Genomic DNA, 13,071 nt, shown 5'->3' on the forward strand with positions numbered 1-13,071 from the left:
TTCTACTTTACTAAAAGTGGACTATGAGTCACATGTATATATATTTTAATAGAGCAACTTCAAAGAAAACTACACAAAACCATACACTCAAAAGCTCTACAATTAAATCAGGAAGACCCCCTAAACATGTTCAAATTGAGAGGATTAAAATCAACTGGTATAAATACAGATGTAACAAGACAATAAAACACACACAGAACTTGGCTGGAGAATCCTGGCTAGAATCATGGCTCGCAGGGCCACTCTGAAAAGGACTCTGGATTTCGACCCGCTGCTGAGCCCCGTGTCCCGGAAGCGGCCTCGATGTGCGCCGTGGTCTGCGCCCACCTCGGCACAGAAGTACCTTCGAATGGAGCCGTCCCCCTTCGGCGACCTCTCGTCCCGCCTCACCACAGAACAAATTCTGTACAACATAAAACAAGAGTATAAACCCATGCAGAAGAGAAGACGTTTAGAAACTAGCTTTCAACAGACGGATCCATGTTGTACTTCTGATGCACAGCCAAATGCATTTCTCCTCAGTGGACCAGCTTCGCCAGGGACTTCATCTGCAACATCCTCACCTTTAAAAAAAGAACAGCCCTTACTCACCCTACGGCAGGTTGGGACGATCTGTGAACGTTTGTGGAAAGAATGTGAAGAGAAAGTTCGAGAAGAGTATGAAGAAATACTGAACACAAAACTTGCAGAACAATATGATGCATTTATGAGTTTTACGCATGATCAAATAATGCGACGATATGAAGAACAGTCTGCTAGTTATGTTTCATGAATCACATTTTCTGCATTTGTGGGCTGCCTTGTTCCTTGTTGAATTGTTGCACGAGGTCCCAATTATGACATGGAGCAATGCGAATACCCCCCTGTGAATACGGGTTATTTCAAGCTTTCGTCAGTGACAATTACTCTTAGGCAGCAACTGGTTTTGGAAATCCCTACCTTGTACAGTAGGAAAAACAACCTTCCTTACAGAGGTTAAACAGAAGGTCAAGGAACCGTATCAGGATTTCCTTTTTCACCTCATAGAGGCAGTCAAGAGAGTAATCACTATTGAAGAGGCAGCCGATATCCTAATTAAACAACTGGCTTTTGAAAATGCTAATAATAGGGTTTAATCTCCAACATTTATAGGGAACTCATGAAACTTAACAAAAGTAAGATAAACAATCCAATCAAAAAATGGACAACGGACCTAGATAGACACCTTTCGAAAGAGGACATACAGAAGGCCAAAAGACATATGAAAACATGCTCCAAGTCACTAATTATACAAGAGATGCAAATCAAAACGACAATGCGGTACCATCTCACACCTGTCTGAATGGCTATCATCAACAAATCAACAAACAACAAGTGTTGGCGAGGATGCGGAGAAAAAGGAACCCTCGTGCACTGCTGGTGGGAATGCAGACTGGTGCAGCCACTGTGGAGAATAGTATGGAGCTTCCTCAAAAAACTAAAAATGGAACTCCCATTTGACCCAGTGATCCCACTTCTAGGAATATATCCCGAGAAGCCAGAAACACCAATCAGAAAGGATATATGCACCCCTATGTTCATAGCAGCACAATTCACCACAGCTAAGATTTGGAAACAGCCTAAGTGCCCATCAGCAGATGAGTGGATTTAAAAACTGTGGTACATCTACACAATGGAATACTACACTGCAGTAAAAAAGAAGGAATTATTGCCATTTGCAACAGCATGGATGGAACTGGAGAGCATTATGCTAAGTGAAATAAGCCAGTCAGAGAAAGATAAATACCACATGATCTCACTCATTTGTGGAATATAGAGAAACAACATAGACTGATGAACAGGGACAGATCCAAAGACAGAGAAACAGTGATCAGGCTATTAATCCCCAGAGGGAAAGTAGGGGAGGGTGGGGGTAAGGGGAAGAGATCAACCAAAGGACTTGTATGCATGCATATAAGCCAAACCAATGGACATGGACAACAGGGGGGTGGGAGCATGAGTGTTGGGGGGGGGGGGGGAGTGGGGGTCAATGGGGGGGGGGATGAGGACACATTTGTAATTCCTTAACTAATAAAGAATTTAAAGATTAAAAAAAAAAAAGAAACACCCTAACCTTTGGAATAGAAATTGATAGGATTAAAATCAACTGGTATAAATACAGATGTAACAAGATAATAAAACACACAGAACTTGGCTGGAGATCCTGGCTAGAACCTGGCTAGAGAACCTGGCTAGGCTGCTGATCAACTGAACGCTGTCTCCGTGTCATTCCTTCTTCGCCGATTCCGTCCACACCTTTGGGAACCCCTGGACCTGCTGGGGTTGGACCCCAACAGTCTGAGTTTACTGCTGTGGTCTGGTGCCTGGAATGTGGCACGTAGTAGGCATGCTGTGTTTGTGGCATGAGGGGGAGATGATGCAGCCGGGGGCTGTGCAGATGGATTGTGAAATGGATCTGAACATAAACAGGACTGGGTGCCTCACTGGATGTAGGGTGCAGGGGGAAAGGCATTCAGGGCAATTTCTGGGTTCCTGGCTCAGGTTCCAGGGGGTGAGTGGTACTTACCACATTAGATGCTCTGCGGGAATCACGGGACTAAACAGCTCCCTGTTCTGTCAGTTAGACAACATTCCTCAAGCTCCCTCATCCCTCAAGCTCCCTCATCACGCAAGGTACTGGCCTTCCAAGTGTAGCATCTGCAAATGAATCTAAGCTCCAGCTGTACTTGACCTGCTCATAACAGGACTGTCACCTCCTTCCTTCTAGAACCTATGCTCCTATTAATGCAGCCTTTGCATTTGGCCGGCCACTTCCACTGGAGCTTGCCCTGAGTGGTCACAGATGTGAGGCAGGTACTAACCTCATTTCGTGGATGCAGAAACAGAGGCACAGAATGGTCAGGGAGCTTGCCTGAGGGTTCAGAGCTGACATGAGTGACAGAGCTGGCATCTGAACACAGGCAGCTTGGTTCCTAACCACGCAGAGCTGCTTCTCTCTAAAGTCCAGGACAGGCATCAGAACTGGCCTTGGACGGGCCACATCCTGCCCTTTGCCCTCTGCTGTGGCAATTGCTACTGGCAACTCGTGTCCTCCACTCAGAAATGGCTGGGCAGGTGCCAGCGAGGCTGCCCTCTGTCAATTCTCAGCCTGCTCAGGGCTGGCCTACAAGTCCACCCACCAGGACACGTGGCCCTGCCCTGAGGGCCACAGTCCCCGGTCCGGCCAGGTTTCTGGCCAGGGGACATCCTGGACAAGTTCACGGCTCTCTGAGCCTCAGGGTCCTCGCAGGGCTCCAATGATTTCGAGCGACGAGCCGATGGAATCGGCCTCTTGTTGGAGCAGCTCCTAGTTTGGTTAGAGGCCAAATGGCCAGCCCAGCAGTGGGACCCACAGGGCATGGTCTCCTTGCTCGGCAAGCTCTGCTCAGCGCTGGGTCTTGCTGGGGCAGGGGACTCAAGTGGAGGCAGACTTCGCTGGGGCCCTGGGGGCAGGGACAGTGTGGGACCAGGGCAGTGTGAAGGGGGTGGAACCAACAGTGGGCGGCTGGTGTTCATGCTGCTCCCAGGAGGGCCCTGACCAGCCTTCTGGGTGCCAGGCATCAGTGGCCCACGCCCCCACCCCTCCCTGTCATCTAGACGCCTTGAGGATTGGGCTTGGGCCTTATTTGCCTCAGTGCAGCCTCAGCTCTGATAGTGTTTGTTGAATGAATAAGTGAGGGAGCTTTTTTTTTTTTTTTTTAAATCCTCACCCGAGGACATTTTTTTCCATCGATTTTTAGAGAGAGTGGAAGGGAGGGGGAGAGACAGAGACAAACACTAATATGAGAGAGACACATCGATTGGTTTTCTCCCGCATGACCTCGACCAGAGCTGGGAGTCTGCAACCGAGGTACGTCCTTGACTGGAGTCGAACCTGGGACCCTTCAGCACGCAGGCCGACGCTCTGTCCACTGAGCCAAACTGGCCAGGGCAAGTGAGGGAGCTTTGTGGGTTTCCTGAGCAGGAATCACTCCAGGGGAGTCAGGGAGGCCCAAGACACCAATGAGGTGTGAGCTGGGCCTGGAGGGGCAGGGACATCACAGCCCCGTTCCTGGACCTCCCCGGAGGTGTCTGGACATGGTCTGGGGCCCAAGCCTGCAGGTTGTGGACAGTGGTCCTGTGTCCCCAGAGCCTGATGCTCCTGTGGCCTCTCTCTACTGCCCACAGCTGGGTCCCCAGGGCACTGGGACAAGGGGCATTAGGGGCGGGGTGGGCGGGAATCCAGGTGGGCATCGACCTGCCTGCTTTCCAGCACGACCTCTGCCTCTGGGCCACTGGCCAGCAGCACCTGCTTCCACCCCCTCCCCCACCCCAGGTATTTAAGGTCTGAGAGGACCTGACCGGTTGTTGGTGGTGACATTGGACTGTTCTCAGGAGGGACACCCACGTTGTCCATGGATTTTGTTGCTGGAGCCATCGGAGGTAGCGGACAGGGCAGCAGGGCCTTGTAGGGGACTGTTGCTCCTGGGGGTACCTGGAGGAGCTGGGGGGATGCTCTGTCCTAGGGGGGCCTCTGGAAGACGTGGGGTTTGAGGAGTCACCCCAGAAGTGGCTGGGACCTGGTGTGGGCCTGGGTGCTGAGTGACAGGAGGACAGAGCTGGTTCCTGGGAGACTCCAGTGGCAACACAGGGCTGGGTGCAGGTGGGAGGGTGGGGGTGAGTCTGCACTGGCCTTGGGGGCCCAGCTGGGGAGGCTGAGGGGCAGTTCTGGGATGGGGGGCTCAGGGGCAGAGGTGGTCTTTGCCTGGGCCAAGAGGAGGCTGGGAGTGACCAGCACAGAGGACTGGCTGAGCCGGGAAAGGACCAGAAGCTCCAGGAGAGGTGGACAGTGAGGACAACGCTGCCTGGAAGCTGTGGGCAGAGGAGGGGAGGGCCCGTCCCCGCCCCAGCCCTGCCCCAGCCCCGCCTGCCCAGCCACCGTGTGCAACTGTTTTTATTTCTGGGGAAAGGGCTCATTGCGAAAGACAGACCCAGACCGGTAACTGGCCCATTGGGAAACAGGCTCATTCGGGCTCCGGATCCTCCAGCCACCTACCTTGCAGGCGGTGGAGGCTGTTTTGGGCCGGGCACCCTTGGCCTTGCTTATCGTGTGAAACAGCAGTGGGCTCCTTCCTGTCCTTACTTCTGGGAACAGTGTGGGAGGGGAGGGGAGCAGCGCCAAGCCAGGGAGACCAGGGCTCTGGCCCCATCCAGAGGCTTGCTGAGGTCCTACTGTGTGCAGGGACTGAGGCCAGCTGCTGCCCTGGACATCAGCCCCCTAAGGAGGAGGCTCAGAGATGGGGCTTGGCTTGCCCAAGATCACACAGCCAGGAAGGGATCTTGGAAGTCACATGTTTCCTCCAGAGTCCACGGAAGGCCTGGCAGAAAGGGCCTCTGCTCTGTGCTGGGTCCCGGGTCACAAGGAACAGACATGGGCCTTGTCCTTGACGCCAGCTCTGGAGGTAGAGCTGGCATGCTGTGGGACAGGGGCGCTGATCCACAGGCTTCTGGGAACAGAGGCAGCCCGAGCTCAGGGGTGAGGGAGGGCTCCGGAGAGGAGGTGGTGCTGTGGGAGGGCTTTGATGGATGAATAGGAGTTTGCTGAGGTTTATGTGAGGGTCAAGGAGGGTAATTCTTTTCAAGTCAGTCAGTCTTTTACTTCATTTCATTCATTCATTCACTCTATTCTTTCATTCATGCATGTTTATTGAGTCCTGGGATACAGAGTAAATAGGACCCATCCCCAAAACATTACTGCCCTCACATGGCCCTCGCCACCCATCCCCAGGGACCTGTCTGCTCACTCTCCGGCTTCCCCGTGGCAGTGCTGGGGCCTGGACATTGAGTCCCTGGTGTCGGCAAAGGAGACGGAAACAGGACGGTGGCACCAGCACGCTCTGCAGGGCAGAGGGCCCGGGTCCAGGAAGCCTCGCGTCCACTCTGTGCCACAGCTCGCGGTTCCAGGAGCCCTTCATGGAGCCCTGGGGGGGCTGGGCTCTCCCACCCCGAGACAAACCCGTTGCAGCCTGAGGCTTGAGGGCCAGTGCTGCCTGGCCTGGGACAGGCCCAGCCAGTGCGAGACCAAAAGTTCTCCCAAAACATGGCCCCAGAGGCAGGGCGAGGAACATCCTGGGGGCTAAGACTCAGGGAAGGAGACATCGCCAGCAGCCAGGTGGGAGTTCCTTCAGCTCTCGGAGCCTCCGTTGCCTCGTTTGCAGAACGGGGTGGCTCTCCTGTTGATGAGACACTGGACGAGGAGGGGGTCTGCTCCCGCTGTCCTCACCCCGAGCTCTGGTTTCCTTCCAGGCGTCTGCGGTGTTGCTGTGGGCTACCCCCTGGACACGGTGAAGGTGTGTGGCCATAGGCCCTGCAGCCCTCCTCCTCCCCTCTCCCCCACCCCGCCTGCCCCTGCGAGCCTCCTGCACCCCATCCCCGGCCAGAAGACCTTCCTAGGGTGCTCATCACACCCGGCCCTCCCCACCCGCCTCCGGACAGTCTGCCCCTCTTTTCCAGCCTCTGGTTCTTCCTCTTACATGGGGCTCACTGTCCCTGCTCTGCCACTGAGAGCGTGGCCGTGACATCCAAGGAGTTGGCTCTTCCCCTCCCCCAGGCCTGCTGTCCTTGCCCTGACCTTGACCCCTTCCTGAAGCCGGATTCTCCCACAGGTCAAGATCCAGACGGAGCCCAAGTACACAGGCATCTGGCACTGCGTCCGGGACACGTATCTGCGAGAGCGGGTAGGCCTGGGGCCAGGAGGACAGGCAGGGGATGTCGGGGCTCAGGCCCCAGGCCTGCCACTCACCACTCTCTGAGCCTCGGTTCTCTCACTTCCAAATGGGGATAATTGCGCCAACCTCTGGATTCCTCTGAGGCCCAGGGCTGGGTGTCCAGCATGCAGGAGGGGGTCTAGAGGGGGTGGGTGTCTGGGGACTTTGACGATGGGGGGACCCATGTGTGGGCATTTCTGTCCTCTTCAGGGTGGAGTTGTCAGGTCCCCAGGGTCCAGGACAGAGAGCTGTCCAGAGGGGGACAGGGACATTTACCAAAGTGGCCTTGGGGCTCGGTGCCGGCCAGGGAGGGGCCAAAGGAAAACAGCAACAAGGAAGCATGCCAGTTCCTCAGCTTCACCATCAAGTAGCTGCCCTGGGTCCAGCCTGGCCCTCTGTCTCTTCATCACAATCTCTCAAGTTGAGTACTCTGAGCCCCATTTTACAGCCCAGGATACTGAGGCCCTAGGCAGTCAGTGACTTGCCTGAGGTCCCATAGCCAGGAAGGGCCTGCAGGGGTGAGACCAGGGCCATCCTCCTGGCCGAACCTCTGGCCTGACTGCAGTCCTTGGGTCCTGTCCATCTGCCCACCAGGTGAGGGGCTTCTACAGGGGCCTCTTGTTGCCCATAAGCACAGTGTCCCTGGTCTCGTCACTGTCTTTCGGCACCTACCACAACTGCCTCACACGCATCTGCCGGTTCCGGTATGGCAGCGCCGACGCCAAGCCCGCCAGGACCGACATCACGCTCTCGGGTTTCGCCTCTGGCCTCGTCCGTGTGAGTGGGGTCCCGGGACCCCAGGGGTGGGGAGGCCCTGAGAGGTCCCTAAGCCCAGAAGGCAGGGAAACTGAAGCTCCGTGAGGGCAGAGGCTGGATGGAGGCTGGGGGACTAAGGGTGAGAACTCAGCTGAGTCTCATCAGCTGAGGGAACTTGAGGACTCCAGGGAGCCTCCCTGAACTTCTGACTCTTCATCAGTAAGAGGCGTCTCGATGAGGACTAAGTGAGGTCACATGTAAAGCCCCTAACACCAAGTCTGACAGGTATGAGCACCCCTGAAATGCAAACAACATTATCAGTAATGTTATGTTACATATTAATGTTATTACTTTGTTTTATTATTCTTACATTAAGTGCTTACATTAATTAAGTCATACGGTAATATGTCATTGACATACTAATTATGTGATTAAATGCTTTCATGAATTGGAGTCACAGCCACTTACCTGACACCTACTGTGTGTGGAGTCCGCTCTGTGCTGGACGAGTGTGTATCAGAGGTCCTCAAACTTTTTAAACAGGGGGCCAGTTCACTGTCCCTCAGACATTCCACACATGCGCACTGCGGGCCCGGGACAAGTTGGCTGCTAAGCAGGACAGGCAGCGGCGGCAAAAACACCCGGCGGGCCGGATAAATGTTTTCGGCGGGCCGCATGTGGCCCGCGGGCCGTAGTTTGAGGACCCCTGGAAGGTGCTGGCTTGAGCTTGGGTGGGCAGAGCGGGCTTTGAACGCCGCTCCACCAGGGCCGTGGGCCAGCCTGAATCTTCATGGGGCGCAGGTCCCCTGATGTCACTGTGGGTGACGGGAGGCTGACGGGAGGCCAGGTCCAGGGTGTGTGGGCGGTGCTGGCGCCTTCTATGGTTGCGTCTCCGCTCCAGGTGTTCCTGACCTCGCCTACCGAAGTGGCCAAGGTCCGCCTGCAGACCCAGACCCAGACCCAGATGCAGGCGCAGATGCAGCAGAGGCGGAGGTCCTCGGCCTCATGGCCCTCGGCGGTGCCCCCCATGTGTCCCGCACCCCCTGCAAGTCAGGTGCCTGGGCCCAAGTACCGGGGGCCGCTGCACTGCCTGGCCACCGTGGCCCGTGAGGAGGGGCTGCGGGGCCTCTACAAGGGCAGCTCGGCCCTGCTCCTCCGGGAGGGCCACTCCTTCGCCACCTACTTCCTCTCCTACTCCATCCTCAGCGAGTGGCTCACCCCTGCTGGCCACAGCCAGCCAGGTGAGTGGGGGCTGGGGCCCGGAAGGGGCACAGGCTCAGCCAGTGGGAACTGAGTCAGGTGGCATACTGCTACCCCAGAGCCTCCCAGGGTGGGAACCTGAGTGCTCTCGACGCTGAGGGTCAGGACAGACCCCCTCTGTGTGGCCTGGGACGAGTCACATTGGTGGAATGAGCCCAGGGCTTCATGAGGGCTGGGCCCTGCCCTGGGAGCCCCACCTACTCTCCTCTGGGGCCTCCATCCGCCTCTAATCAAGGTGCTCCCTCGTGGGTCTCCCCCTGCAGATGTCCTGGGTGTGCTGCTGGCCGGTGGCTGCGCAGGGGTCCTGGCCTGGGCTGTGGCCACCCCCATGGACGTGATCAAGACTCGCCTGCAGGTGGACGGGCAGGGCCAGCAGCGCTACAGGGGCCTCCTGCATTGCGTGGTGACCAGTGTGCGGGAGGAAGGGCCGCGGGTCCTCTTTAAGGGGCTGACGCTCAACTGCTGCCGTGCCTTCCCCGTCAACATGGTGGTCTTCGTCGGCTACGAAGCCGCGCTGAGGCTCACCCGGGGCCTGCTCAAGTAGCTGGCCCACCGCTCGGGGGCCAGCCTGTGGAGGCCCGCTCCCAAGGGGTCCCGCAGGGAAGAGGTGGCGTGGGATGAAAGCACCAGAGACCGGGCTTAGGAGGACTGGCACAAGGCACCAGCAACTTTATTTTTTACACACACTGTTTTATAGCTAAGCTGTGGCCGGTCATGCTTCATAGATCACTGCTAGGGCTTGGCCTATCATGGGGAAGTAGCAGATCGTTACAAGCTGGGCAAGACTTGGCAAGCTTTGTCTAGATCCATCTATGTAGGACAGTTGCTCTGACAAAAGTCTGCTTGCCTAGATCACAAGAACTGGGGTGCAAGCCAAGTTCATGGCCTTTACATGACTTGGAGTGGGGTTAGGCCTTTCCTGGACCCTCACTGTCTCTTACATCTCCCCCTTCTTTGCGTCTTAGGCGAAGTTCGTGTACAGCGGTTTGCAAGGATTGGAGGCTTCCTCCAATGGCTTGAATGTAGACTGGAAGTAGACAAAGCAGAATGGTTACGTATATAAGTAGCATAATCCCGGAACCCAATCACGAGGTCCACCGGGTAGAAGAAAACCAACTTTCAATCTTATTAAAAATCTTAGCTGCTACCTCCGCAGGCGGAAGCCAAGGTCCCTTTGCACTTATTATAGCCTGAATTTCCTTTAAAGTTATACAATCAATCATTGTTGCTAAGTGCAGTTACTAAAACATAAGTGAATTATATAAAACCATAATTAATCAATAATGCCCTCTTACCAAGATAGTTATTAATCAACTTTGCCCCATTGCTCGTCTAGCTACTAATATAAACTTGCCCCGTTTCCCAGTTAGAGGCGAGGTTGTGTAATCCACTATCTACTTGTTGGGCTGTAAGGATAGAGGTTTCCAAGGCAAATCCTGATGCTACAGCAGAAGAAATAATTACCATAGTAAATACAGTAAAAGCTATTAAGGAACATACAGAGGAACAGTGGGTACATTCCAGGTGAGGGTCTGGTTAAACAATGCTTGAAAACGAGTCCCCCAGATGTCCATTAGGCCTCACCCAAGTCCCTTGAATACAGCCCAAGTCATTGGTAGTCAAAGGCGGGTCAGGATCAGTCCAAGTCTGCAGAGTGAAGGTGGGTGGATCAATCACATGAGTCCAGTGAACTGCAGCCGAAGTCACTGGCAACAGTCCAGTCAAGGTAATTAAAGCCAAAGTCAATCCCCGGGAAGAGTTCCGAGTGAATGCTTTGAGCTTCTGTCTCTTCAAAGAGCCCCAGGTGAGGAGGGGCCATCTCCGTCCAAAGGGTCTGCAGACGACCCTCCGCTGGCGCGTGTCCTGAAGGTTTATGGCTTCTCATCCTCTTCCTCAGAGATCCGATCGCAAACTTAGTCATTGGGGTCTGCATCTGGAACTTAAACACAAGTATACCCTCTTCCCCAAGTTAGCAACTCCACCGGGCCTTTCCAAAAGGAGGATTCCTGATCCCGGTACATTACTTTAGAATTAGGCTTATGTTCTTGAGGAACAAAGTGTTTTTCAGCAGCTATTTCCCCATGCTGCTGATTTTAAAAAATTTAAATAGTGAATGTTGTAGTATTTGGTGAGGAGAGTACGGACCCCCTAGCTCCCCCTTCTTTGTGTTTTAGATCTGATTTTTCAGGGAACGATGTGCCCTTTCAACTATGCTTTGTCCTTGGGGATTATAGGGGGTTCCAGGAATATGAGTGAAGAATTTACTTTACTAGGATTTAATTGCTTATAAAGATACTGGCTTTTTGTGGTAGGTATTTTTATTAATATAGTAAATTTAGTAAAGTTTTATGTCTGATTTATGAGGTGTAAATACTGCCTATCTCTAGCCTAATTTAAAATGTAGTAGCGAGGAGCTTTTGTTATTTTAAATTATATCCCAAAATTCTATTGCTGTATTTTAAGAAATTTTAAATAAAATAACTTGTTTTGCCCTTTCTTAGAGGCAAAAACTTAAAATATATATTTATTAATCTTTATTTGATAAAGCTTTTCTATGTGATTTAGAGAATAAACTTTTGAAAACATTTTAGGGTCCGTGAAATGTCCTAAAGTTATTCCTTGGTTATAGTTTTGAAATCTAACTTGAAAGACTATTAAATATATATGTGTATATATGATTTAAAGATTATATATTTTTTATAACTATTAAGAGATATTAATTATTACATTTGGCTTACTGGCCTGTACTATTTGATTAATTTCCTTTTAATATTTCTCTTCTTCTTCTTATAATTCCTTATTCTTAGAAACTTCAATCCTTTACAGCTAGTATTTCTTAGATTATTAAGAGCAGGTGCTTCCTTCCTCATGCAATTTTTAATATTTCTCTTCTTTTTTTCTGGCTTAAGAGATGGTTGATTATGGTCATGCCTGGGATCTAAACAATCCCGTATTAAATTCCATAAGGAAAATGCATCAACTGGTGTCTTACTTGGCCCAAGGGCTTTATAATGATTGCGCATTTGTTTTCCAATTTTCTGCCACGTTGCTAAGTTAACGGTTCCTTCCTCAGGAAACCATGGGCAGACTTCCTGCACAAAATTTAAAAACCGCTCTAGCTGTGAGGTAGTTACTCGAGCCCCTCTTGCCTGCAGCATGTTCTTTAACATCTGCACATACAGAGAGCGCTCTTTGGTCTCTAATTGCCCCATGTTTTACTCCTAATTAATACAAATGCCCCAAAACTTACTATTACTTGATTGATTGCTTGATTGATTGATTGACTCGGCCGACTGTGACTCCGGGGTCCTCACGAAGCCCACCTTCAGTCCCCGTTCGGGCGCCAATTGTGGAGGCCCGCTCCCAAGGGGTCCCGCAGGGAAGAGGTGGCGTGGGATGAAAGCACCAGAGACCGGGCTTAGGAGGACTGGCACAAGGCACCAGCACCAACAACTTTATTTTTTACACACAGTTTTATAGCTAAGCTGTGGCCAGTTATGCTTCATAGATCACTGCTAGGGCTTGGCCTATCATGGGGAAGTAGCAGATCGTTACAAGCTGGGCAACATTGGGCAAGCTTTGTCTAGATCCATCTATGTATGACAGTTGCTATGACAAAAGTCTGCTTTCCTAGACCACAAAAACTGGGGTGCAAGCCAAGTTCATGGCCTTTACATGACTTGGAGTGGGGTCAGGCCTTTCCTGGACCCTCACTGTCTCTTACACCAGCCCACCGGCAGCTTCCACAGGTCAGAGTAGCTAGAGGAGGCAAAGGGGTGTGTCCCCACTGGGTGGTTACCCAGGACAGCGGGGAGCCACCCCGAAGACAGGCAGCTGGGGCCTGGGCGTGGTCCGCCAGCTACAGAGCAGAGAAGGTCAAAGCCATCTGTTACCAGCTGGGTTGGCCTGAGGGTCACAGGAGCCAGGAAGGAGCGGCCTCTTGGGTGAAGGCATCTGTCACATGGTCCTGGGTGCAGGTGGTCAGTTGTCCATTCCAGCCTCCCCCGCCCCGTGTCTTCAGAACACCCCGTGTCTACACCACCATTTACTCAGCTGTCCTCTGAGCCACCACCCCACCCCACTCAGCCCCCTGCTACTTAGGGCACCCAAGTCCCTTAGATGCAGCTCACCTGGTCCCTCCCCACCTCAGAGGCCCTGCCCGGCGGCCTGGCGAGCTGGTGTGAGGGCAGGTCGTGCTACCCCCTCTGCCTGTGCACTTGGAGGGGGACTGTTGCCAATTAAATGTTCCTGAGGAAGCTCAGTGGTGCTGTGCTGTGGTCTGGTGAACAGT

General features: G+C 53.1%; 1 protein-coding gene and 1 pseudogene across 1 annotated transcript; both read left to right on the forward strand.

Annotated features, from left to right (window-relative positions):
* Nucleotides 1-145: 145 nt before the first annotated feature.
* On the forward strand, nt 146-835 carry LOC139001758 (akirin-2 pseudogene; annotated as a pseudogene).
* A 3,543-nt stretch (nt 836-4,378) lies between these two features.
* LOC139001765 (solute carrier family 25 member 47-like) lies at nt 4,379-11,358 on the forward strand. The gene is made up of 6 exons (XM_070403296.1): nt 4,379-4,440; nt 6,304-6,347; nt 6,663-6,734; nt 7,359-7,541; nt 8,422-8,761; nt 9,044-11,358. Exons 1-6 carry the CDS (start codon nt 4,413-4,415, stop codon nt 9,322-9,324), a joined length of 948 nt encoding a protein of 315 aa, XP_070259397.1. The 5' UTR covers nt 4,379-4,412; the 3' UTR covers nt 9,325-11,358.
* Nucleotides 11,359-13,071: the final 1,713 nt, after the last annotated feature.

The sequence above is a fragment of the Myotis yumanensis genome, unplaced genomic scaffold, assembly GCF_028538775.1.
Source record: "Myotis yumanensis isolate MYYU_CA2020_CCGP unplaced genomic scaffold, mMyoYum1.0.hap1 SCAF_1, whole genome shotgun sequence".
NCBI classification, from domain to species: Eukaryota; Metazoa; Chordata; class Mammalia; order Chiroptera; family Vespertilionidae; genus Myotis; species Myotis yumanensis.